Source organism: Squalius cephalus, assembly GCF_949319135.1.
Source record: "Squalius cephalus genome assembly, chromosome: 9".
Taxonomy (NCBI): Eukaryota; Metazoa; Chordata; class Actinopteri; order Cypriniformes; family Leuciscidae; genus Squalius; species Squalius cephalus.
In genome coordinates, this window is record NC_137130.1 from 25,136,389 (window position 1) to 25,161,813 (window position 25,425).

Consider the following 25,425-nt stretch of genomic DNA (forward strand, 5'->3'; position numbering starts at 1 on the left):
TTAACTTGTCTTCAGTAAGCTTTTTTTACTTAGACTAGTATTAGTTTTTAGTGATACTGAAAATAGTGACAAGAATTATGAAATTTCAAAATGTTTGATATCATAAAAACCTTATTTAAAACAAAAATAACTGCATTGTGATATATATCATTATCATTATCATGAAATAAAAGTACTTGTGAGATTTTGGTCATATCGCCCACCCCATTTTCTATACAATTGTATATATAAAGAATCTTTAAAAAATGTACCATGGTTTCCACAAAAAATATTAAGCAGCAAAACTGTTTTCAACATTGATAATAATAAGAAATGTTTTTTGAGTATCAAATCAGCATATTAGAATGATTTCTGAAGGATCATGTGACACTGAAGACTGGAGGAATGATGCTGAAAATGCATTTTAAAATATATTCAAATAGAAGACAATATTACTGTTTTATAGCAATATATATCAAATATTGAAAAATCCTTCTCAGAAGCATTTGCATTTGTGTTGAAGCTTGTGTGTGTTTAACAGTGTGGGCTACCTGGTAATCAAAGTGGGTTTCCACACCAGCTTCTGGTCCCAGACCCAATTTGCCAGAGGCTAACTGACGGGCATGGTGACGGAGACAGGCGACCGCCAGGGCGACTATCAGCACCGTGCCCACACACGCCATGGCCACCATTGTCAGGATGACACCGCGCGACCCCTCCCCTACCCGTGTGGCCTGGGGCAAGCCACGCCCCTCGCTCCTCTATGATGAGGGAGAGAAAAATAAACAAACGTGAGATAACATAATGCAGAAAAGCGACATAAAATAAAAGCATTCCAGACATCACAAAGAGCAAGTGAGGAAGGTGCAGCGTTCGTGTGCCTCCTCTGGCACGAAACAGTGTCTCTCGTCCCCTCTTTTGTCTCTCTCTCTGTTTGTGTAAACAAGTCGGATGTCATCATCGACTACTAATTACCCTGGCAACCCAAGCACACGCGCACAGCCACGTGCCACCCTGAAATAATTAGACAAAGTCACTGACCCGCCCGCCCCACTGAATAATTACCAGCAAGTAAACAATTAAGGAAATCCCCCACACAATGGAGGGGTCAATCACTCTGAGGGGATCTCTTTCATACTCTCCTTTATTTTTATTCGATCTCTCTCTCTCCGTCTGTCTCTTTCTTACCCGTTTTCACAATCTGTACTTACAGCGCATCAAGAGAACAAGAAAACGAAGGGACGCAATGATTGCTGATGTCACGCAGCCCCTCTACCCCCGTGTCTCCAACCCCTGCCTGTTGGTGTTGCCATGGCGTCTGGGAGCCTCAGCAGGGGAGAACAGGCCGTAGCGCTACCATGGCAACAGCAGAATGCTCAATGTAATTCATGGCCATCACGGTGAGCAGAGGAAATGAGAGACGAGAGGAAATATGCTATTGTCAAAACGCCTACGCTGTTCAATGAAATCACATGTGGTGTTATCTGAAGAAACCACCTTAGCATGTAACACTGACAGAAACATCTATTCAGTCCGTGTCCATTTTAATCAGTGTCTTTGGAATGTCTAAAATGAACGATTACGTTAAAATGTACATCTTCTTGCACTTGAGCAGACAAATTCACTCAAAGTTATGTCAATAAATAGCAAGTAAACATATCCCAGTAAACATAGTCGGTTATGTCTAAAGTTTCAGTATTTTAGATCCGCGCAATCGCTCTTAAAGTGACAGCAGGCTAATCTCTGATGTCTGTGTTTTTAATGTTAATCAAACAACAAAGGACAAAGAAATAAAATCCCTCACTGCTCTTGACTGAATCACTTTAATTACTTTAATAAGGATTAATTAATAAGGATGTTTCATTTATACAGTGTAGAATATGCAGTGTTATTTTACATTTGCTTGCTTTATTACATTTCTGTACCTGAAAACTACTGTCAGACCTGCCAGGAAAAACATGAAAAGCATTGTTTATTTCATTTGTATCGTTGTTATATTGTATTTATTTGTGCTTTTGCTTGTAATTTGATTATTTGTTCTTATTTTATTACTGACTGTTTACTTGATAATGTTTTACATGTATATTAGTTAGGCTTGTATTTTCAGCTGTGGTATCAGAACTGGACTAGAGGATTGTGAATATTCACTGGTATCTAAAATGTTGGTGTCATTACTGCCTGTTTTTGCAAAAACAGTTTCATGGCCGAAAAAAAAAAAATTGATGGCCAATACATTTTATTAAGTCACCGGCCATTGGCAGGTGTAGCAAGAAGTTAGTTTTAGGCCCTGTGTGCAAGTATCGGGAAACCTACAGTACAGTACATAAGTTAATGGTAAATAATATTTTACCAAAATTACTCAAATAAAAGAGAATATTCACTGTACTAAATTAAACTAAAGCTTCTGTATGACTTTTAATTACTAAAAATACATGATTGCACTTTATTTCAATGTATCCTTGTTACATATACATTTAAGTACTGAGTAATATTAATTAACTACATGCACTCACTAGAGGGTTAGGGTTTGGTTTAGGGTTAGTTGCATGTAGTTATGCATAATTTACTGTTATGCATGGTAAGTACATGTAACAAGGACACTAAAATAAAGGGTAACATTTTATTTTAAGATGACAGTTAACATTCCTACATGTACTTACTATAGTAATAACAGTATATTATGCATAAGTAACTAACTCTAAACCAAACCCTAACCGTAACTCTTATAGTAAGTGCATGTAGTTAATTAATATTACTCAGTACTTATTTGAGTAAGTACTATGTCATCTTTAAATAAAATGTAACCAAATAAAGTGTTACCAAATTCATAATCACACAAATACACTCGCTTATGTAAATGTATGCTTAAATTATGTCATTAATTATTACATTTATACTAAACTAAACCAGAGCTTCTGTAAGACTAAGATGACTAAAAATACATAATCACACAACTGCACTTGCTCAAGTAAATGTATGATTGATTCATTTCATTGATAACTAAATGTATAACTTAAAAAGTCTAAAATTAATATTACTTTCATCCAGCATATCAATTATTATTTGGCATGGAAATAATTCTGAAAAAGAATTACTTGATCCCTCCATTTGTTTAAACTATATGCCTCTCACATCAACCAAAGATGATCATAGAATTTACTGTACAGTCCATACTATTTAATACTATACAACTGAACACAATCTTTTGAGGCAGTTTTTATGCAATACAGAGCTTGACATATATTACTCTTTACTTTTCCACAATTGAAAAGAAAAAAAAAAGGCTACTATAAATCTCTTGTCGAACAACACGTAGAACAAAACAGGAAACATTAAGAACAAAACAGGAAAAAATGCAACAGGAGCTTTCAACAATCTATTCTTACACCGGCTATAATTTTCGCACAGACGCCCACTGGCTGTTCTGTGAAAGTGGAGCAGACCTTCAGGCCTTCAAAGCGGGCTCTGCAGCCGTTAGAGCTGAGCTAGCAAAAGAAAAAGATTGAGTGAATAAGCACTTAAGTCTGACCACAAAGAGGTTAGGACGCCTTCCCTTCTTTTTTGTCCTTTCTCGAAATTCATCAACTATTTTCCCCCCTCGCTCCCTGTCCTCCTCGCACCCACTCTCCCTCTCTTTCTCCTCCTCTGTTCCTCGCACGTTTCATTCTATCCCTCTTGTTCCCACTCAAATTCGGCCTTTTCTCCTGAAAAGCTGGAAGAATGTTCCGGAGAAGAGATTGAAGGAGGGAGGGGGGTGGTGGTGTTGAAGCAAGGGTGCGCGACTGGACGGAAGGACAATGGAGGAGGAGATAAGGGGTGTGGGGCGCCTCACCTGCTACTCCAGAGAGGCCCCCGAAAGGAAGACTGACAGGCTTTTAGAATGGAGCACGGGAGCAGGCAGGAAAAATGAGCTGGTTTAGGACAAGAGGACAAAGGCCCCCCAAGGTCTGAGCGGAGCAGGCAGAGAAATGAGGAGGCAGAGAGAAAGCGGGAGAGAAGGCAACTGATCTCAAGGAGAGAAAGCATGGTTACAGGGAACGAGAGAGTAAAACTCTTGCGCAGGAGGGGTGAAATGGGTCCGGAGAGGGTGATACGTGAGGACCAACCGTACAAGTGAGGTCATATTTACGGAAAGAAAAGTTCAACACGTACTCCACACACGAACAAGTCGCCACGAATACGAACGTGCATTTGAATCACAATGAGCTGCTAGCCGAGGAGCATAATTCAAACATCTGTTCCTCAAGAAGCGGGAAAATAGGATTCAGGGTCCCAGGACCCCCTCCTCGGTTCCCCCATGACCCCTCTGACATCTACCGCGCCCTTTGACCTCAGCCACAGAAAAAGAAGATGCACACACACACACACACACACAAACACACACGTATGGCTGTGTGTGTGTGTTTGTGCTTGTTTGTTTTTGGAAGATCTCGGGGGCAAAGATCACCGAACGCTTCGCACTCTGAATCACAATAGGCAATAGGCACGGCCGAGATGTCCGAGTGAGAAACGAAGCGTCGACCATCTCCGAGACTCTCGGTGATCTAAGATTTCATCAGTCTGTCTGTCCCATTATGTATCTTCTGCTCCATTCACTCCTTGTCAATTGATTTCACAATTCAGCAGGACTCAATCTTATCTGATAGACGCGCTCAGACTATGACTCGTCAGAATTCTCATCACAGCCGTCGTCTCTCTCAGCCTTAATATTGCACAGCAGAAGGTGTGCAGTTTTCATTAAGTTTCCTCTAAAAAAAAAAAACCTTCAGAGAGTTTATAATGAAAGATTTTTCTGTCCCTTGCCGGTTTTTTATCAACAATGTTTGTAATAGCACGGAGTGCAACAACCGTTCATTTGATTTAGCACTATCTAGGTCGAAACTAGAAAATAATGAAAAGAAAGTTTCGATTATGGGGCTATTTTTAAAACTATATGGGTAAACAATGACATTTATTTCAAGTTAACATGAAAAAAATGTCCAGTTAAGTCCGGTCACTGAGTGGGTCATTTTAGCAGTACGTAATAAAAACATTTTATGCGATAAAACTTATTTTGCGACCTTACAGTAATGCCTTTTTATAATTAGTACACGAAACCTTGAGAAATAGTATGAACTTAGATGCACCTGCAATGACTACAAACGGATTACATCATCTCACTCATCCAGCCCGCTCTGCCCTGTTACCACAGCAACCAGTCCACCTGACATCACTATTCAAGACAATTCTTAAAAACAGGGTTTAACAAAAATGTTCCATCACACACATTCGAGTGTGTGCCACGCTGCATAATACTGAAGATGTGAACCGTAACCAAACACATGTGGTTAATTGTTATTTTAGTATTCATTTTTAGAGATCTGAAATCTTATCATAATTTTTCAAATATTACCAAATAGTAAAAGACAAATTTAAAGATAAACTATTTTGAGTTCTGTTATTATGGTAAGATATTATGATACAATATGGAGGTAAGTTTTTGTTTAATTGTAGTGTATATATAGTAGTGGTGTCAAATCGATTAATCGCATCTAACATACAAGTTTGTAAATATGTGTGTGTGTGAGTGAGTAAGTGAGTGAGTGAGTGAATGAGTTAGTGAGTGAGTGAGTGAGTACTAATATATAGTTATATATGTATACAATTAAAATTTGTCATTTTGACCCCTGTAAAACTGGAGGGAGAGAGAGAAAAAAAATATTTGAATACGTTTTTACAAGTTTAGTCTGGTGCTGTTTAGTAACAGTATGAGTGAAAGTAAAAGTTTGAGTGGTCATGGTACATTTGTTTTATGCACATTTAAAGAACTGATAAAGCCTATAATATATAGTGCAAAACACTGACTTCCACTTAAAATACAGCATTATTCACAACTGTGTCGCAGTTTGTAACTGATTTTATAATCCAAGGTGTGTATGGGTGTGCAAATAGAAAAATGTTAAGTTCAACAATATTTTTATGAGCTGTGATCTTTTCAAAACAAAACAAATGATTAAATGTATTGCAATGTGAAATTTTCACTTGTCTTTAAACAATTTGAGGCAAAGAGAAATAAATATGTTCTGAAAAAGTGTTTATGAAATATTTGTATTTTATTTGTATTATTTTTTTACAAATGTTGACTAAATTAAACCAGGGCGCACGATTAATGGCATCATTGATCACCTAATAAAGCGTTAAGTAGCCTACGTCTTTATATGCATCATTTTTTTTACATTATTCATTAGGAAAATATATAATAGTGTCAAAAACAACCATCACATAAACATCAGCATATATAATTAAGCATCTCAGCATTTAAAAACGAAATAAAGGCCAACAGCCTCAATAGATCTGGCATAAAACAGAACTCACCGGCACACATCTCGTATACCTCTTTACATCACACGCGCCACAACACCACGAGCAGGGCCGTCTTCAATCTCACATTTTCAAGCCTCCTCAAAGTCCACGCATCCCCCGGTCGAACAACTTAAGCAAAGCATCAAGCAAGCGCTTCAAAGTAGCCGGTGGTTGACGTGAGAAACCAAAACGGAGGGAAAGAGTGGCATACATGTAGTGCCGGAGCGAAAAGGTAAATGAGTGAAAATAAATGGGAAGGACAAGAAAAGGGAGGGGAAAGAGAGAATGTGCCTCCCCGAGAGCTGTGTCCGACTCATATGAAGGCCTCGCTGCCTCTCAGCCCCATTCAACCAATGCCGCCACTTGTCACATCAAACGTCGTTGCCGTAGCGACAGCTCCACATGTTGCTGATGGTGAAATGGAGGGGTGGGGGAGGTACTGATGCCCTGGATAGGTCGTCCGTGAGAGAGCGAGAGAGAGAGTGAGAGAGAGAGAGAGAGAGAGGAGGGGGAAAAAATGGGCCGAAAGCAACAGGAGCAGGAGGGGGGTACAACGAATGGGGTGTAAGGAAAGTGCCAATGGGCCCAAAAAGGGGTTCGTAAGTAATATGGTTTGGCAAGGACACAAACACTGAGCCTTCACATCTGGAATAAGCTGGAGACAATACGGGACAATGATTTATAGAATAGTAAGTGCTTCGATTGATACACTCTTCAATGGGGTTCTGTATAGAAAACGTCCTATATAAGGAGAATAGTCTTAAATGATTGCATAATACTTTCATGTTTAACAGGTTATTTTGATTTTATGTAGAAATAAAGTATGTTTAATGAGCTGTTTAATTCATAAAATGTAATTCAAATTAAAAATAAATTACAACAAAGTTAATAAATTGAAATTGAATCCATAAAATGGTCCCATGAAGGGAACCACTAAAAGGTTCTATTATGAAGTGCCTGACAGAACCATATATATATATATATATCGTCTAAGAATGGACTAATACATATGGTTTAGTTTGGATATTTTAGTCGTTTTAAGCTTAAAAAGGATTTTCAGGATGTGACGTTCAATAAATGTTCTAGGGTACAAACAAAATTTGTCATTAATAAAATTTCAAGGCAATCTCAGTGGGAGTCCCACAATTTGGGCATTGCTATGTATGTCACCATGGGACGCAAAAACTTTAATTCATTAAAGAAGAGAATAAAAGTGAAGAAAGAGACTCACAGAGAAAGAAAGAAGCCCAGAGAGACTAAACAGCCTAAGCAGAAAAGCATGTATCCCCATAAAAGGCGGACAAAAAACAGTCAGGTGCAAGCAGGTCTCATTACTGAGGCAGAGGGAGAGAAAATTATAAGATAAAGGACAGGGAGAATGCACACACACACACACACACACTCATACACCGTGCACTTCAGAGCAAAGAAAGTGTCACAGCCCACAATAGAACAAGAAAGAATAATTAAAAATATGAGCAGCCGGATGCAACAAAAGACATTATTCTGCATTCAAGGGCCTGCAACAGCTGTACAAAGTGAAAGGGGAGCGAACGAGGGAGAGCAGAACGCCTCAATATGCGCCGAGCACAAAAGCCACCCAAGAAAGTGGGGGAGCGAGGGAGAAAGGGACGGGGAGGGGTCAAAGGCAGAGGTAACAAAAAGAGAATGGCAGAGGGGAGAATGGCATGGGACAAGAAGAGAAAGAATGAGTGAGGGAGAGAAATGAGGCACAGCGGGGAAAAAAACGCAGGAGGATTTGAGACGGGGGAACGGTACAGTGGGGACGGTTCGAGATGAACGGTGACGATTTCAAAAACATTTCGTTTCAAATGCCCTCCTTGTTCGGTTCAGTATTAAACGCCAAAGTGATTCATGAGAACCGAGAATTATATCTCGGTACGACATCTGTACATAATAGACGGACAAAACTGTAGAATCCATGAATTTCAATGAGAATGTTGCCTTGATGAGGACGGTTATGTAGAGAATAATAACCTGTGTGGCCGATTCTGCTGCTGACTGACAAGAGAGAATGCCTCATTGTACCAACCGGTTCCCATAATCGCTAATCAATAGACCTGCTGATCACAGTGAATGTGTTTTTTTCTTTGTTTTTTTTTTTTCAGTTTGTATTAGGAGGATATTCTTACCTCTCCCACTCCAGTCTGGATGATTTTCAAACCTGTCTCACCCTCGAGGAACTTCTTCTCAGCTACTGCAATATAAAGACGAAACGTGTTTGTGAATGTGTGAATTAATCAATAAGTGCCTGCTCATTCTTTTTCCCTTTCACCAAATCCCCTCTCTCTCTCTCTCTCTCTCTCTCCCTTTCCCCGGCCAGCTGGATGTAAATTTAACGGTCCAAACGAGAAGGCTTGTCACTCACCGGCTTTATTGGCCACATCCTCTGCGCTGAGATTTAGAGAGTTCTGTCGGATCCTGAACGTCAGGGCAGAACCAACCACGCTGCACACATGAACAGAGACAAACGGCCAAATGTTGTCTTTTATTCTCACCCTTTATTCACCAATGTGTTAGTCTCTCCATCCAGCAATGCAAACCCCCCCCCCCACCACACACACACTTTACCTGATGTTGATGAAACTGCTCGTGGAGAGATGGATTCTCTCTGCCAGGGTCTCTAAGAGTTTCACCCCGTCATACAGACTTAAATGACTGGAGGGAAAACACAGGAAGACATTTAATACACTTGTTTTATTATGAGCATTCAAATGGACAAATAAATGAAACTCATTTCAAGCCATATTAACAGAAATACGTCAGAAAATCACCAGAGACACACACTGGACTCTGAAAGAGGAAAAACTGATCAATTTCTATATTTCTATTTCTAATTTAAAAAATTGAAATGGTATAGATTTGATGTGGTCACCTTAAATTTATTTTACATAGAATTTAAAAATATATATATCCATATATCTTGCCATACATTTCTATAAAGACTGCTCATGGCTTTTCCAGTCATAATTACATAAAATATGTTACATAAAATAATAAATTATTTAATAAATAATATAATACATTTTATACAGATTGCACTCACAAAGAGCAATTTCCTGATTAAATATTTTAGAAAAAAAAAAAAAAAAACATATTGACTACACATTTAAATTAATATATATATATATATATATATATATATATATATATATATATATATATATATATATAAATGACTTCTACATCACAGTCAATTTTAGCTGAATGAACAGTACAAAAGCATAAATAGTTTTAGGAGCTTGACTGTGACTCCTACCTCTGATTAGTGACGATGTATCCATATTCCTCTCTGGTGTTTGTCCCATCCTTAGCGGTTTTCAGGATGTTGGCGGTTTTCTCTTTTAAATCCAGGTCTTTTGCTGACAGGGTGGGTCCCACACTGTCTCCCTTAGGCACAGTGACAGGGGCTGGTGTGGATGCGGGCCGGGTAGGGGTCCGCTGGGATGGTGGGGTGGAGGGCAGAGCTGAAACAGGTGAGGGGGGTTTGGCTCCTTTTTGTGACACTTTTTCACTGCCCTCTACAATTGTCTGTCGGAAAAAAACGAAACATATTACAAATGATCCTGCATAGATTTTTTAAACCTGAAAATGCAATGTACAGCTAATTAATTACTCTTTCTGTAACACTTAACAATAAGGTTCATTAGTTAACAGTAGTTAACTACCTTAGTTAACATGAACTAAGAATGAACAGCATTTATTACTCTTGGTTAATATTAATTTCAACATTTACATTATTAAAATCAAAAGTTGTATTTGTTAACATTAGTTAATGCACTGTGAAGCAACATGAACAAACAATGAACAGCTGTATTTTTATTAACTAACGTTTACAAAGATTTACTAATACAGTAACAAATGTATTGCTCATTGTTATTTCATGTTAGTTAATACATTACACACTTTTTCAAGCTTTATGATAAGTGGCAGTGTTATTTAAATAATTAGGTGACTCATTCAACTGTGTGTTAAAAGTGTTGCGAATCCAGGTGAAATTGTTAATAGTTTCTTTTAGCGTTTAGATGAATCATTAGATGCGCCTACCTCTTTTACCGTGACTGTCCCTGGGGATTGATCTGAGGAACAGAAAGATAAGAAAAAAACATCGCACAGTGCTTTTGTCCCCCGAATAATCTAAATGATATTAAAATAAAAACTTGACGTGCATGACAATAAGACCAGATGCAGTGACTTCCTCCTATATGATTCAAGCAGTTTTGACGATGCATATGTCTGCATGCATGCCATAAGTACATTTGTTTGTGTTGTGATGCCACTATATACCTGTGTTCTCCATGTTTTGTAGCAGCTGTAACACTATAAGTCTTTTAATCTGCTGAGGGCTCAGGTCTCGTGGGTCCACCCCAAGACCCTTTAAAAGACTTGCCAACTGCGCCAGTTTATCATCTGTAACACAAAGTTCAAGATTCAACATTCAAGAGTTCATTGTCACATATCCAGGTGACGTTTTGTTGCACCATACAATTAAATACTAACTCTGCAATCCCTCCCAGCAACCACTAACATCAAACATTACAGTAGTGCATTTCCTGGGATTTACACCACGACCTTGGTGTTATACTAGCACCAATAGCTTCTATTTTAGATACAGGAATCCCATCCTTGAGTTTCACAAAAACATATTTGTATTGTTAAATCTAGGAAAGGAAATCTGTGAGCAAACAAGTTCAAAATACACATGCAAGATACAATAAACAGCTCCATAATATGAATTTACTCCAATTCAAAACTAAAGCAAAAATGGCAAAAATCTTAACATTTATATGTCACATCCCAAAAAAGGTACTCTACTCACCATCAAGTCCGGCAAGAGAACTGTAGTCCTGAGGGGGTTTCTTGTTGGTGCGCTGGGTTGAGCTGGGCTGTTCCTGTAGGGTGTAGTCCTCTCCATATTCCAAAGGGAAATCTAGATCCTCATAGTATGGAGCGGCAGGGAGGGCTGCTGCCCCCCTGTGACGGAACGAGGGTTGTGCGGAGGAGAGGTAGAGAGACACTGCATCTTCCAGGAGCTGACGGTCTCTGTCTTTTTGCTGGGATCCCGTTCGAGAGGGTGGTCGCTGGTATCCCATGCTGCTGTGAGGATGGAGTGAATGGGTCATGTCCTCCTGTTAGAGAACAATGAGAAAATGAGTCTAAAAAGCATTTTTTCCCCTCATAAATCTGTTTTTTTATGCTACTTTCTATGCCAGATTTACTTGTAGGTATGAGTATGGGTCCATTGGTAGGGTTTGCATCCGGAGCGAGGAGGACTGGTGGGGGTCTAAGACCATGTAATCCATGTAGCTCTGAGCTGGACCAGGCTCAGAGTTCGAGCTGGAATAGACCTTCTTAGCTGCAGGCTGTGGCGGCCTGAAAAATTCAGTCAGTTGCATTAAAATCTAATACCAGAGATCAAACATCTGAGGTCCGACAAGACCTCTGAAATCAGGTTTTACCGGAGACACTCAAAGGAATAGTTGTAATATAAAAATTGCTTTCTCTTCTGTGTAACACAAAAGGAGAAATTCTGAAGAATGATTTTTTTATACAAACACAATAGATTGGACCTTTCAAGCCTCAAAAAGGATACAAAAGCACCATAAAAGTATTAGGGATCTTTTAGGGATCATAAGTAGACCATGCACGTCTGTGCAGTATATTGGAAGTCTTTTGTGTGAGAAACACAACAATATTTCAGTAATAAGTCATATTTATTGAAAATCTTGGCTGTGTCCGAAATCGCCCACTATACCCTTAAATAGGGCACTATTTGAGGGAACAGCCATTTGTAGTGGTGTCCGAAACCATAGGTGACGTTATTGAGTGCACTCATTCAATCCCATAATGCATCGCAATAATGAGTGTACAACTGATGTACACTCAGCGGGTAGAGAATACCCATAATGCACTGTGAGAGTCTCTTGCCGAATGACCAGAAGATGGCGCCCGCAGCTGAATCATCCATACATCCATCTTCTAACCGTATACATACTGGGAACTATATTCTCTGAAGGCGAAGCACTGCTACTTGGGCAGAGTGATTTGCTCGCAGCACCTGAGAAGCCACGTGGTGAAGAGCAGAGAGTTCGCTCAGAGTTGGAGCAAATCACTCCGCAGAAGTATCAGTGCTTCGCCTTCTGAGAATATAGTTCCCAGTATGTATACGTTTAGAAGATATAGAAGATAGAAGATGGCTGTGTCTCATGTGACCTTGTTACTTGTGCACGCTGTGACTATACAAATCACAACATGTAAATAGGAAAATGTTGGCGTTATTTTGTCACTTATTGGGAGCAGTATGCTAGCTGGAGCCGTTTACCTCCAGTCTTTGTGCTAAGCTAGGCTAGCGGTGGGTGCGTCAGACAGAGTTACGGCACGCACGGAGATTAGAAGGGTATGTATGGACTTATCTAACTCTGGGGGATACGGTGAATAAGCTAAAGTCCCAAAAAGTCGGCGTGTTCCTTTAAGTTTTATACATGTTAGTTTCCATGACACAGTTCAATATATTTTCAACTACAGGAGCTGCCAGTTTGCTAAGTTTCAAATGATTATTAAACAGCAAGCACAAGCGGAAGCCCTTCCGGGCTAATAATAGTAATAGTGAATGAGGGTAAATTCTCTATATAAATGCACAAAAAACACCAAAAATAAAATGAAAATGAAAAAAATAAATGCAAAAACCCCAAAATAAATCTTTAAAAAGAAAATCTTGACCAAGCAAGCTCTACTTTGAACATTCATGATTGAAGTAGTGATTGATGAATAAAATATTCTGTTGAAACACATTGATTGATAAGGTTTAAAACACGGTCTTAAAATGAATTAAAGATTCAGACTGATCTGGTCCTCAAGTTCATCTTGACTGAACCAGGGAAGTGAATAACAATTCAATATTCACAAAGCTCTTGTATGAATAAAAAAACAACAACTTAGAATACAGTGCACTTTCATGATACTTTTATGGTTATTTTGAGCTCCAGAATCCATTAACTGTAATTGCACAGGAAGAAAAAAATATTGCACTGAAGAAATGTCATACAGGTTTTGGAACGACATGATGGTGAGTAAATGATACTATTCCTTTAAACTGAAAGTCGCATTTGTTTCTGATACTCACTGTGCATTCTGGACCTTTTGGGAGCGTGTGTGAGGAATACGGCTCAGCTCCTTAGCAATGATGCGCTGGGTGATTTCATCCTGCCAGGAGAATCCTGTCCACATGCACACAAACACACACATCATTACAGACACACGCGCCATTACAGGTGCGCGTTAGTGTGCATCGTAAGTGTATTTTTTCTTGAAAACAAGTCAGATAAAACTCAGATACTCAATCCTATCAGAAATGGTTTATTTGTTTTCGTTTAGTCTAATGTATAATCTTTGTATAATGTACAATTTCTTCATAATTAGGGGTTCAAGCATGAAATGCTGAAACCCTATTGTAATTGTAAGGATTCGTAAAACGCATCGTGCAGGCCAAACCGTAAGGCCTAGAGACGTGAAACCTGGCCAGATGGTAGGCCTCAATTTGGGGACAACCTATCAGAGTATGACCCCGATTGGCCCATAGGTGGCGCTGCAGCGACCAAAAGTACAAAATCGCCCATAACTCTTAGACCGTTTGTCCAAGACTCAAGTGTCTTACACCACTGTGACCCCTGGCTCAAGGCGGACAAAATGGCTATTTCGATTTAGGCAGGAAAAATTTTCTGCTATGTCGAATTTTGTCCGAAACCTACTTTTGTGAACTAGTTCCTGGTTTTTGGCCCGATCGGTACCAGACCAGTCTAGGACAATTCTCTGGACTCTCTAGATCAATAATTATAGAAAAAAAAGTTGAACTTTTGCATTTGGGTGGCTGTAACAGGGTCATTTAGAAAAGGGGCGTGGCAAAATACACTAAAAAGCCTATAAATCCCAAATGAAAACTCAGAACTTCACCAAAATTGGTGAGCATATGTGACATAACATCATAAAGAAGCATGCAAAATTTTATGGAGATCGGACCATAGGTGGCGCTATAACTGTTAAAAAGCTTTAAAACCATATATTTCCTATGGTATATTGCCTGTATTGGCTGTAAATGGTGTTTTCCATCTATTATGTCAGTGGTTACATGCTTGCTAAATAAAAGTTAATAACTTTTGATGCTTTTGTGCTTAAAGGCCTTAAAGGCCTTAATTGCTTGAACCCCGATAAATGCTGCTTGCAGCTTTAATTTCCTTTGATATTATAATAAATTATTACTTCTGATATTACTTGCACAGCGCATGACACACTCCATTAGATATGGAAGTAGATGACAGTCTGTCTATTCTTAAACTGGTAATATAAGGATTCAGAAAAACAATAAAGTGTTAAATATTTGAAAAGTCATAAGTGGTTGGTTGTCAGTACCAAATAAATCCTGATATCCTGATATTTCAGGTAAAATGTTGAAAAGATTTTTCATAATAAAATATTTGTATATAAATGAATTTTCCTTTATTTCTATCCAGTAGGGATGCACCGATACCACTTTTTCCAGAACGAGTCCGATAACGATACTTTTTTTTTAGCACTTGCCGATACTAAGTACCGCTACCTGTATTTTCATTGCATTTTTAAATGTTAAAAATATTGGGCAAATAAACCAAAAGAATGTTAATCAAATTAGTTGGCTTAGCAAATAGATATTTCCTTCAGTTATTTTCATGCCTAATGCCTGTTAAAATTTATTGTAGGAGCGACTGTTATACTATTCATATTATTGCTCTACCATATTTTATCTTTAATTTAATAGCACTGAATATTTAGAGCTGCTCCAGCAGGGCTCAACCAGTCAAGGGCAGTGAGTCATTTTCTCTTTCTTTTGTTGTTAGATTAACATTGAGGACAAAGACAGCAATAGGTTTATAAGGCTGCTGTCACTTTAAGAGCTGCACGTATCTGACATGCTGTTACGTATGTATTTTCTTTTCAACCGTTTGCATTTGCCTATACAGGCATTTTGTGGTGAATTTGTCCGTTAAAGCGCAAGAAGACACTAAAGGGACTCAATTTAATAGGCTATTCGCGATTGTGCTCATGTGATTACTGTACAGCCTTCCTATAATAATCTAGGGAACCACTTTATCGGGCTTGATACCGATACTGGTATGGTTGCATCCATATCACCATGTAGCCCAAGACTGGTTGCCCACTGAAGCTAAGCAGGGCTGAGCCTGGTCAGTACCTGGATGGGAGACCTCCTGAGAAAACCAGGTTACTGCTGGAGGAGGTGTTAGTGAGGCCAGCAGGTGGTCTGTGTGGGTCCTAACGCCCCAGTGTAGTGATGGGGACACTATACTGTCAAAGAACACCGACCTTCGGATGAGCCGTTAAACCGAGGACCTGACTCTCTGTGGTCATTAAAAATCCCAGGATGTCCTTCGAAAAAGAGTAAGGATGTAACCACGGCATCCTGGCCAAATTTGCCCCTTGGCCTCTGTCCATCATGGCCTCCTAATCATCCCCATATACTGATTGGCTTCATCATTCTGTCTCCTCTCCACCAGTAAGCTGGTGTGTGGTGGGCGTTCTGGCGCAATATGGCTGCCGTCGCATCATCCAGATGGATGCTGCACATTGGTGGTGGTTGAGGAGATTCCCCCCTTCTATGTAAAGCGCTCTGAGTACCCATTAAATTTGAACAATTTTAAATGTTGGATAGTAATAATAATAATTTGTTACATTTATATAGCGCTTTTCTGGGTACTCAAAGCGCTATATAAATGTAACAAATTATTATTATTACTATCCAACATTTAAAATTGTTCAAATTTAATTAATTAAATGACCCAGAGGCAACAAAGCAACTATTCACTGGATTCAACGCAGGACGTCAACTGTGAGAGTAAATGTCATTCGTGCTTCGCAGAGCTTCAGAAAAACTTGATATTCTGAATTTCATGATTTGTTAGTCTTTGTTTGCTTTCATGCTGTGCAGTCGGGGGTGCCAGGACGTTCTTGTTCTTTGCTGTTCATGTGGATTGTTTGCCTGTCTGGATAATTTGTGTTTTTGTCTTTTGTTATTAAAGTTGTGTGTGCACATAGATTCTCTCTCTCTGCCTCTGTGTGTGTGTGTGTGTGTGTGTGTGTGTGCTTACCCTGAATCATTAACTCTTTGAGCACTTCCTGCAGTCTCTGAAGAACAGGAACAGAGATCTGGTACTGAACCTGATCATGTCTGGAGCTCCGACACTGTCCAAAGATCTTGTCTGTAATACAAACAAAAACAAATTATTCAGATTTAGAACACTGAAGAGAAAATCTGGAAAAAAATATATATTTTAAAATAATATTTCCACAATATTTTTTTTATAATAATAGAGCCTTCTCAACTAAGATAGGTTTAAAAGTTACTAAAGTTAGTATAAACAATGTCGAAAAAATTAAGCGTCATCTTAAACACTCAAACAAAAATTACAGTGTGACTAAGAGGCATATTAAAATGTCACAGACAAAATAACCCATGCGTGAAAAATGAGCCAGTTTCCTGACTAACAAACACCCATAACATATTCAACCCACTCCACACACACTTTCATACACTCACATCCCACACATACACCACTGACTCATCCCTGACTAAACCTCCAGTTGTGTGGTTTAAAAAAAGACCTTGATCCCTTAACGCAGATGAGCTCTAAACATGAACCCGGCCATTTTCTATATCTCTGAGCGAGTCTGTCCATGAATATGACTCACAGCTATTTCTAGCACAGACGGAGATGTGAGAGCTCTATGGGGGCGATAGATCAGTTGCCCTGGGGCATGGAAATACACAGTACATTATTACATCGCAATAGAAGTGACCCAGGAGGAGAACTGATGTCACACCGCCGCTTTAGTAAAAGAAAGAAAACACACAATTATTGGTAACACTTTACAATAGGTTTATCATTAGTTAACATAAACTTTACACTTCTAAAGCATTTATAAATCTTAGTTAATGTTAATTTCAACATTTACTAATGCATTATTAAAATCAAAAGTTGTATCTGTTAATATTATTTCATGTATCTGAACTAACATCAACTATAATTAATGCTTTTTTTAAACTAACATTAACAAAGATTCATAAATACTGTAACACACGTATTGCTCATTGTTAATGTTAAAGCATTAACTAGTGTATAATGGGACCTTGTTGTAAAGTGTTACCAAATTGCCTCTCATAATTGATACATATATCATAACGTACACTTTTAAAAGGTTGCTGCATTTTTATTTTACACTATTGCTGACAATACAGAAAAACAGTTTAGCATAGACCAACCCACATAATTACATAGATTTTGAGGCAACATTGGGGCTACATGCTTCATGAATGATGAAGCTTTATTTAATATGATGCTATAGCTAGACCCCCCCCCCCCCATTATATAGTAAAAAAAAAATTATGTTATACAATGTACAATTTTTGAAGTAACTTTCAAGTGTATTCAGTCATTGAGTGTGATTGGTAATTGATGGATCTTCACAGTGATTGGTCATGATATCATTTTAAATGTGATCGAGCTTGAACAGTAGGTTGTATAGGCTATGCCTGATGAAGGTCATGCGACCGAAACGTTGCTAATAATATATACTTTATGCAAGTATTGATAGTGTGCAGGATTTTGAGGCTATATACATATAAAACATACACGTTTGTTAGAATCTATTCTTGACCAAATTCCTATGATGAAATGACAGAACAAGGTATGAAGTGAAGGTTTTGGGAATCTCTCTTTTTTATTTTGCAAACGTAAACCCGAGGTCTATTATGTTTAAACCCATTTTGCGACAGAAATTAATCAGTAAAGAGTTTTGGTCCCACTTTATATTAGGTGTCTTTAACAACTATACTTGCATATAACAAAAGCTTAAGTGCAATGTACTTGTTGTATGTATTCATGTTGTATTGCAATACACTTTTGCTGCTATTGAGGTGGGATACGGGTAAGGTTAGAGACAGGTTTGGTGGTATGTAAGAGAAGGGACAACAATGTAATTATAGATGTAATTACAGAAATTAATTACAGATGTAGGTTACAATGTGGGTATTTTTTTAAATATGAGTGAAAAAACATGTACACAATAAGTGCATTGTATCAAATGATTAATTTAATTAGTACATAATAATTAAAGACACTTCAGGTGGATCCAGAGTGTCTTATATAAAAGGTTGATAACTCTTTTATTCTCTCTTTCACTAGTGTCTCTGTACATATTCAGTTAAATACGAACACCTGCCTTTCAATTTGCAGTGCTGGGTCTGATTACATGTAGTCTTACATATTCAGATTCCAAAAATGAAGTTCTTGTAATCAGATTATATAACATTAAAATCTCGTAATTTCATATTTACATCCAATGTAAACTTTTTTTGTCAGCTGAACCTCTTTGCCATAATATATTTATTTAAAGTTCATTAATAAAATGGTTAATGGTCATATGACATGCAGGTAAACAATTTTTTTTTTTAAATCTTTTTTAGTAAATGTTTTATTTTGATTGTTTTTATTTAAATTTTTAATATATGATTTAATTACTTATAAAACTTCCATCATGAACCTGAGTCTGGGAATCCCTGACGTAATGTAATATTTAATGCTGTTCATGTGGTTGAAAACAAAGAATGGAATGTATTTTTTTCTCTTTGTATTTTTATATCAATATGGTACAAGATTATTCGGTAACACTTTATTTTACAGTGTCCTTGTTACATATGTTACATGCACTTACTATAGTAATAACAGTAAATGATGCATAACTACACGCAACTAACCCTCAACCAAACCCTAACCCTATAGTAAGTACATGTAGTTAATTAATATTACTCAGTACTTAAATATATAATTACACTGTAACAATGAAACCTTAAAATAAAGTGTAACCGATTATTCTATTCAAGTCAATGTGATAAACGATTTAGGTCAAAAGTAATCTTAAAGTAGTCAGATTATATTACCTAAAATGAGTAACCTAGATTACATTACTTACTACATTTTTTGTCATGTAATTAACTGACTACAATTTGTAAGTAATCTACCCAGCTCTGTCATTATGTGTGTTTGAAGGTGTAAAACCTTCAAACAGCAAAAGGCAAACAGCTTTTCACTGAAGAAAAAAAAAAACAGTTTATTTATACACCTATTCCATCATTTTATAAGATTGGGAACACGGAGGCCTTGACCGTCACTGCGAACACAAGTCTTTGAAAGAGCTCCTTGTGTTTGTGCAACCTCTTTTGAAATGGCAGGTATCCGTGTGGGTATATAATGTGCGCGTATGTGCGTATGAGACGTGATTGTGTGCGTAAGCGCCGGGTAGTGAGTCATCAGTGATTGTGGGGGCGTACACCCAGCTTCCATGGGCTTGATGATGTCACCGTTACCAAGGGGACGTGGAGCAGGGGTGGGGGGGTGGGGCTTGACGGGGAGAGAGAAGAGCAGGTGACAGAATACTATGGTTTATGGCTGTGGTAATACAGACACAGGTAAATCCCTGAGAGGAGTACAAAATCACAGATGGGATATGTGAATGATACCAGGTATTGCATTAAAACACAAAAAGCGATATGGGTATACCGATACACACCTCTTAAAAATAAAGCTTCCAAAAGGTCTTTTATTTATTTTTATTTTTTTGCAGTGATGCAATATAAGAGCCATTCTGGGTTCCCCAACAAACCTCAGTGAGTAGTTTTTAAAAGAACCATTTTTTTTTTCTGAGTGTGAAGAAGATTTTAATAATCTAAAGAGCCTTTTTTTTCCACTGTAAAGGGCCTTTTGTGCAATAGAAAGGTTTTGTGGATGTTAAAGCTTCTTCATGGAACCACCATTGCCAATAAGGAACTATTATTTTTAAGAGTGAAAAATACATACAATAAGCAGCACTGATAACTTCATCTAACGTCGTCTAAATGTTACATACAGTGTTCAAAAGTCTGAGACCACATTATTTTAAAAAAAATATATTGAATCCTGCAAATTAACAGAAAGGTTTAGGATTTTGCTACATTTTGCTTCATATTTGTGATTCCACACTATTTCTAATAAAAACTGCACACTTCCGACAATGACTTTGTGAACCCCTTTGTACAGATGGTCAAATGTTCTTTTGAGCACGAGATGCATTTTGCATAAATCTCAAATCATGCTGAAGAACATCAAGTTTTCCGCTTGTTTACAGGTTTAACGGAGTTTGTGCAGCTCAAGTGCTGCTGTCATTAATGCAAAAGATAGACACCTTTCAGAAGGTACTAATATGTACATTTATGGTACTAATACGCAGCCTTTAGAGGTAAATAAGGTACAAATGTGTACCTTTTAAAATGATATGGCCCCAGTGACAGCTTCATGAGAGTGTATTACTTCTGAAATTAATTTAATTCATCAATTAAACCTTTCATTCAAATTGTTATACTAATAATAATAGTTGTAATGAAGAATTGGGTAGCACTTTATTTTACAGTCCTGTTCCACATGAATCTACTATTTACTTATTATAGCAATTACAAAAACTGGGTAATAACTACTAACCCTGAACCTACCCCTAAACCTATATTACCAGTACTTTCTTAGGTAAGTACATTGTAAGTGCACATACTGTAAAATAAAGTGTAACCAAAATTTTTATTAAATTAGGAAATAATGCAAAATATAAGGTTTTCTATAGTGGTCCTAGACGTATGAATCCTATTGTATCCCCACTTGTACATCTATAGGCATATCTGACGCAAATAACGTAAACATGCTCCTCCAAAACACACCAACTTGGTTACTGTTGACTAATATAAAATGAGTGAAATTTCCTGCTGCGTAAATTATTTAGCTGTGTGTATGCGTCTCTTGTTGCGTTGTAGCAGGATGTGGCAGATCTGTGCTGTCAAGCGATGATCCGGAACTCACGATTAGATCATCAGGAGCAAGAAATAGAGACAGGACACAGAAGATAGCAACAAAGTCCTTGTTTTTGAACTTCAGAGAATTACTGTATCTGTGAACGACATAAAATATTGTCCCCGAAGTGTGATACTCACCATCAGAGCAGAACTGCTCCCTAGAGCACAGCCTCTTCTCAAACAAACAGCCTGCATGCAAGAGAGAAAAAAAGACAAATGGAAAGATAAGAATTATTAAAAAAAAGCAACTGAAAATAGAATAAAAACATTTAGGGCCAGATTTACTAAAAACTTGCGCCAGCGTGAGTGGAGCTATTTTAATGCGGCTGACCTTTTAATGGGAGTTTCCCTTTCAGATGCAAAATTTATGTGATTTATGGGTATTTGAATAAATAATGCAACGTGATTTAGACACAGAACGCGTGTTTCCATTCCACTGCTTTTCCATTGTTTTTCAATGTAAACACGCGCTAGACGGGTGTCTTTAACTGTTGCACTCGCATTCTTTTGCAGCATTGAACATTCTGAAACGTTTTTTTTTAGTTCCACTGACCTACATCATGTGTTTTTAACAGCAAAAACACATTCTTTGTGAACCGACACTTACTAATTAGTAGGGCTGTCAAACGATTAATCGCGATTAATCGCATCCAAAATAAAAGTTTGTTTTTACATAATATATGTGTGTGTACGGTGTATAATTATTTTCTATATATAAATACACACACATGCATGTATATATTTAAGAAATATTTGCATGTATATACTGTGTATATATATATTTATAATATATATAAATATTTTATATATAAATAACACATTTTTCTTAAATATATATGCATGTGTGTGTATTTATAAATAGAAAATAATTATAATGGTTTTCTGAGCGCACACATCCGAAGCACGCACACAGAAAGCTGATTGTCAGACGGTGCGTCCTGTGAGTATTAAGCTAAGTTCTCTTTCACGTGTTATTGTGTTTAAACTGTCCCGCACCTAATTATCATCGGCTCTGCTTGTTTGCGACCCTATGCGCTAATTTACGTTAGTCATTATGGAAATGTGCTGCTTCTGTGTTCTTTAATTTGTGTATTGTCAGAATCACCAGCAGAATAATCCACTCCCTTTAGCGCTTTTAGGGAATTTGCAGTTTCACAAAAAATTTCCTTTTTAGTAAATCAGGCCTTAAATTTAACATCTACCCAAAACTTCAAAGCATTTTTGTCAGTGCCGATTTAGAAAAGACTATATTCAAGTAACCTTTCCTTCACCAACACATTCATCTCAGCATGATACTATGAACAAACCTGTCAAAGCTGACTCTGGCACAAGTATTAGAGCTTAAAAACACAGTCCGAAAGCGTATAAACAATATTGAATCAAGATGAATCAATGACAAGAATCATTCATCCATGATGGCCTATGATTGGAGTAGCTTGTTTTTCCCCTAAGATGCAGAACTCTGTGTGGGCAGATAGAATGAGGAAAGAAGCTCTGGGCATGTGCTGAACACAGCTGATCAAATAAAAAGGCAACATAACTGCCAGTGAGCATGACCTGACTATGCTTGAGCGTGTGTGTGTGTGTGTGTGTGTGTGTGTGTGTGTGTGTGTGTGTGTGTGTGTGTGTGTGTGTGTGTGTGTGTGTGTGTGTGTGTGTGTGAATCGCCAGGCTGGCCAACAGCACTGATGTCAGGGGAACCGAGCAGGACAAACACAGATAAAGAGTCAGACTGATAAAGCTGTCGGAGAATAAAGTAAAGTGGCCTAAAAACAAAAGTGGACCATTTAAAAAGCATGGGGTGTTTTTAAATCATTCTGAATGGAAATATATACCGAAATGTGTTTGTTTGTTTTTAAAGTTAGCTTAAAAACATAATTCTTCACTCTCATAATATACTGATGAGCTCTATGCGAAGAGTGAAGGTTACTCAACACAATTTCATTAAAGAGCTATTTTTGAAACAATACACTCAATGACAATTAGATTGTGTAAAATGTGTAAAGTTTGTTTATTATCTATGGCTATTTTCCAGTAGAGCAAATGTACTCAGACAGATGGTAAACCTCTTAGAAATGAAAAAAAAAAAAATAATAATAATTTGATGTCAACCTCTCCACTTTCCAATGATTACTTATCACATCAGTGAAAATCACTATGACCGTGTTTTACTCACACTGGATTAATGATTAAAAAGGTGCTCTGAATTCCTGCATAAATTTTTTTTAACAACACCAACCATTGACAGATTTTAGTCTCAGACAGTGCAAGTCTATTCTCAAAATGGAATAATCATTATTAATTGTGTTAAGATAATAAGCAATATAAATGCATAAAATACTCCAATCAGTTGTCTGTATAAATTAGTATCAAAAACCCTTAAGTCGACTCTAAACCTAATTCTACAAGGTTTTTCCTATAATCTTTACAAAGGCAACACTTGCCATTTTTCTTTAATATACAATTATATTCCTCTGGTTTAAGCCTCTTAAGTCTTAAACCAAACTCAATAATATAATGACTGGACTTGCAACAATAAATATCAATCAGAGACTCATGAAACAAGGTGTGGGCAAATGCAAGAATGATGGAAAAATCATCCTGTTTCAAAATCAACACCAGCCAATGGAAATGTTAGGATGAACGAGACAAAACTAATGCTTGCGAAGACTGCAACAAATGCTATCAATTTTATAATGAAACTCACAATGAATAGGCTATAGAAAAAGAAAAAAATGAAATATAAATAAATAATTGATCCTGCATTTCATTTACACAAAACTAAAGCCTTAACCAGCCTGTGCAAAGGGTAGCTAGTGAGAATCTGTTGAGCTCTACCATTCATAAATGTCAATAGTAACGCGCGGATGAATTAAAATACCAACAACAACCCTAAGAAAAAAGGCGTTTATTAAGCAAACTACGACAGTGCACTCGAGAGTGTGTTAATCAACTAGAAAATATAAGATATAGTATAAGATTTAGTAGATGACAGTATATATTACAGAAATATTTGCAAATGGGTCACTCGTCCAATGTCGTCGACGTGTCGCCAAGGATACAGAGAAGAGTTATTTCTATTGGTCAGAGCAGGGATGGAGAATAAAAAGTAGTTTTCTTAACCGAATAATGCTTAGATAGAGGGGGATGGTATATATCGGATGATTTAAAGCCTAAATAACCTATAATGAAACATAAAGTGGATAGATGCTATATAAACAAATATCAATATTGGCCCTCTCCATGGTGCTGAAACGCTCTTCCTTGTCTCTATACTGTCCATTCCCACCAGTTGCGCAACGAAGCTGAATATAGTTTAGTTTAAGTCTACTACACTTCTAATGCATATTTAGGTGGAGAAGTGATCGCAATGTGTAGGCAAACACGACCAAACACAATATGCAAATATTCTCACGACCAAACACAATATGCAAATAATCTCAAAAGTGATTTTAAAAGAATGGCACATAAACCATCTCATACGCGCCACATAACTCACTAAACTTCCAACGAATAGAAGCATTTGTTGTACTGTGTATAAGTAAATGTGGCCACATCGTAATTGTCATAGGCCTTAAAAACCACACCAATGCACAATGTCTATGCACAATGAAACTGAAATTCTTTTCGAGATATTTCTCGAAGATTTTCCTCATCTGCTGACATAACCTACCGTATTTGCCTGCCATTCCAAGCTGGCAGAATACGGACGTCAAAAAAAGGGCTCTCCATACTCGTGGATGCATCATATTAACTATCCACGGGATTGAAGTCAGCGCGCGTTGTTTTATCGCCCTCCGTCAAGAATTTAAATCCACATCTTGTCTGTCGGTGCCGCAGGCTTGTGCTAAACGCTTGTAGCATAAGTGATGGACGCGTCAGGTAAGACACATTAACTGTAGGCTTTCGTTTTAGGCAGTAATAAACATACAGAGGCAGTAACGAATGTACAGAATTTGTGGTGCGGATCTGGAGCGGGAATCACGATCTTTCTTCACGGATGTGGAGGGGACCCGCAATTACGTCATAGGGAGCCCAGGAGATTTGTGAAGAGTCTTGCATGCAAAAGGAAGGAGGGGGCCAACAGACATCTATAAAGAGCGGGCAGGATGTGTGGCTGTCTGCTGTTTAGCATTCACAGTATTTTCGGCGACTGCAGAAGA

General features: G+C 37.7%; 1 protein-coding gene across 1 annotated transcript in view; it reads right to left on the reverse strand.

Moving 5' to 3' along the window:
• Nucleotides 1-25,425, reverse strand: part of ptprna (protein tyrosine phosphatase receptor type Na) — a 31,458-nt gene extending 6,033 nt beyond the window's left edge. The window contains exons 1-13 of the mRNA XM_079882118.1: nucleotides 24,936-25,425; nucleotides 21,401-21,451; nucleotides 16,479-16,589; nucleotides 13,466-13,559; nucleotides 11,562-11,715; nucleotides 11,162-11,471; nucleotides 10,630-10,752; nucleotides 10,390-10,421; nucleotides 9,602-9,873; nucleotides 8,914-9,000; nucleotides 8,711-8,790; nucleotides 8,475-8,539; nucleotides 531-740 (exon numbers count right to left, since the gene is read on the reverse strand). Of these exons, the coding sequence (XP_079738244.1) occupies nucleotides 531-740; nucleotides 8,475-8,539; nucleotides 8,711-8,790; nucleotides 8,914-9,000; nucleotides 9,602-9,873; nucleotides 10,390-10,421; nucleotides 10,630-10,752; nucleotides 11,162-11,471; nucleotides 11,562-11,715; nucleotides 13,466-13,559; nucleotides 16,479-16,589; nucleotides 21,401-21,451; nucleotides 24,936-25,011 (1,665 nt within the window). The 5' untranslated portion in view covers nucleotides 25,012-25,425. The remainder of the gene's footprint in view (nucleotides 1-530; nucleotides 741-8,474; nucleotides 8,540-8,710; nucleotides 8,791-8,913; nucleotides 9,001-9,601; nucleotides 9,874-10,389; nucleotides 10,422-10,629; nucleotides 10,753-11,161; nucleotides 11,472-11,561; nucleotides 11,716-13,465; nucleotides 13,560-16,478; nucleotides 16,590-21,400; nucleotides 21,452-24,935) is intronic.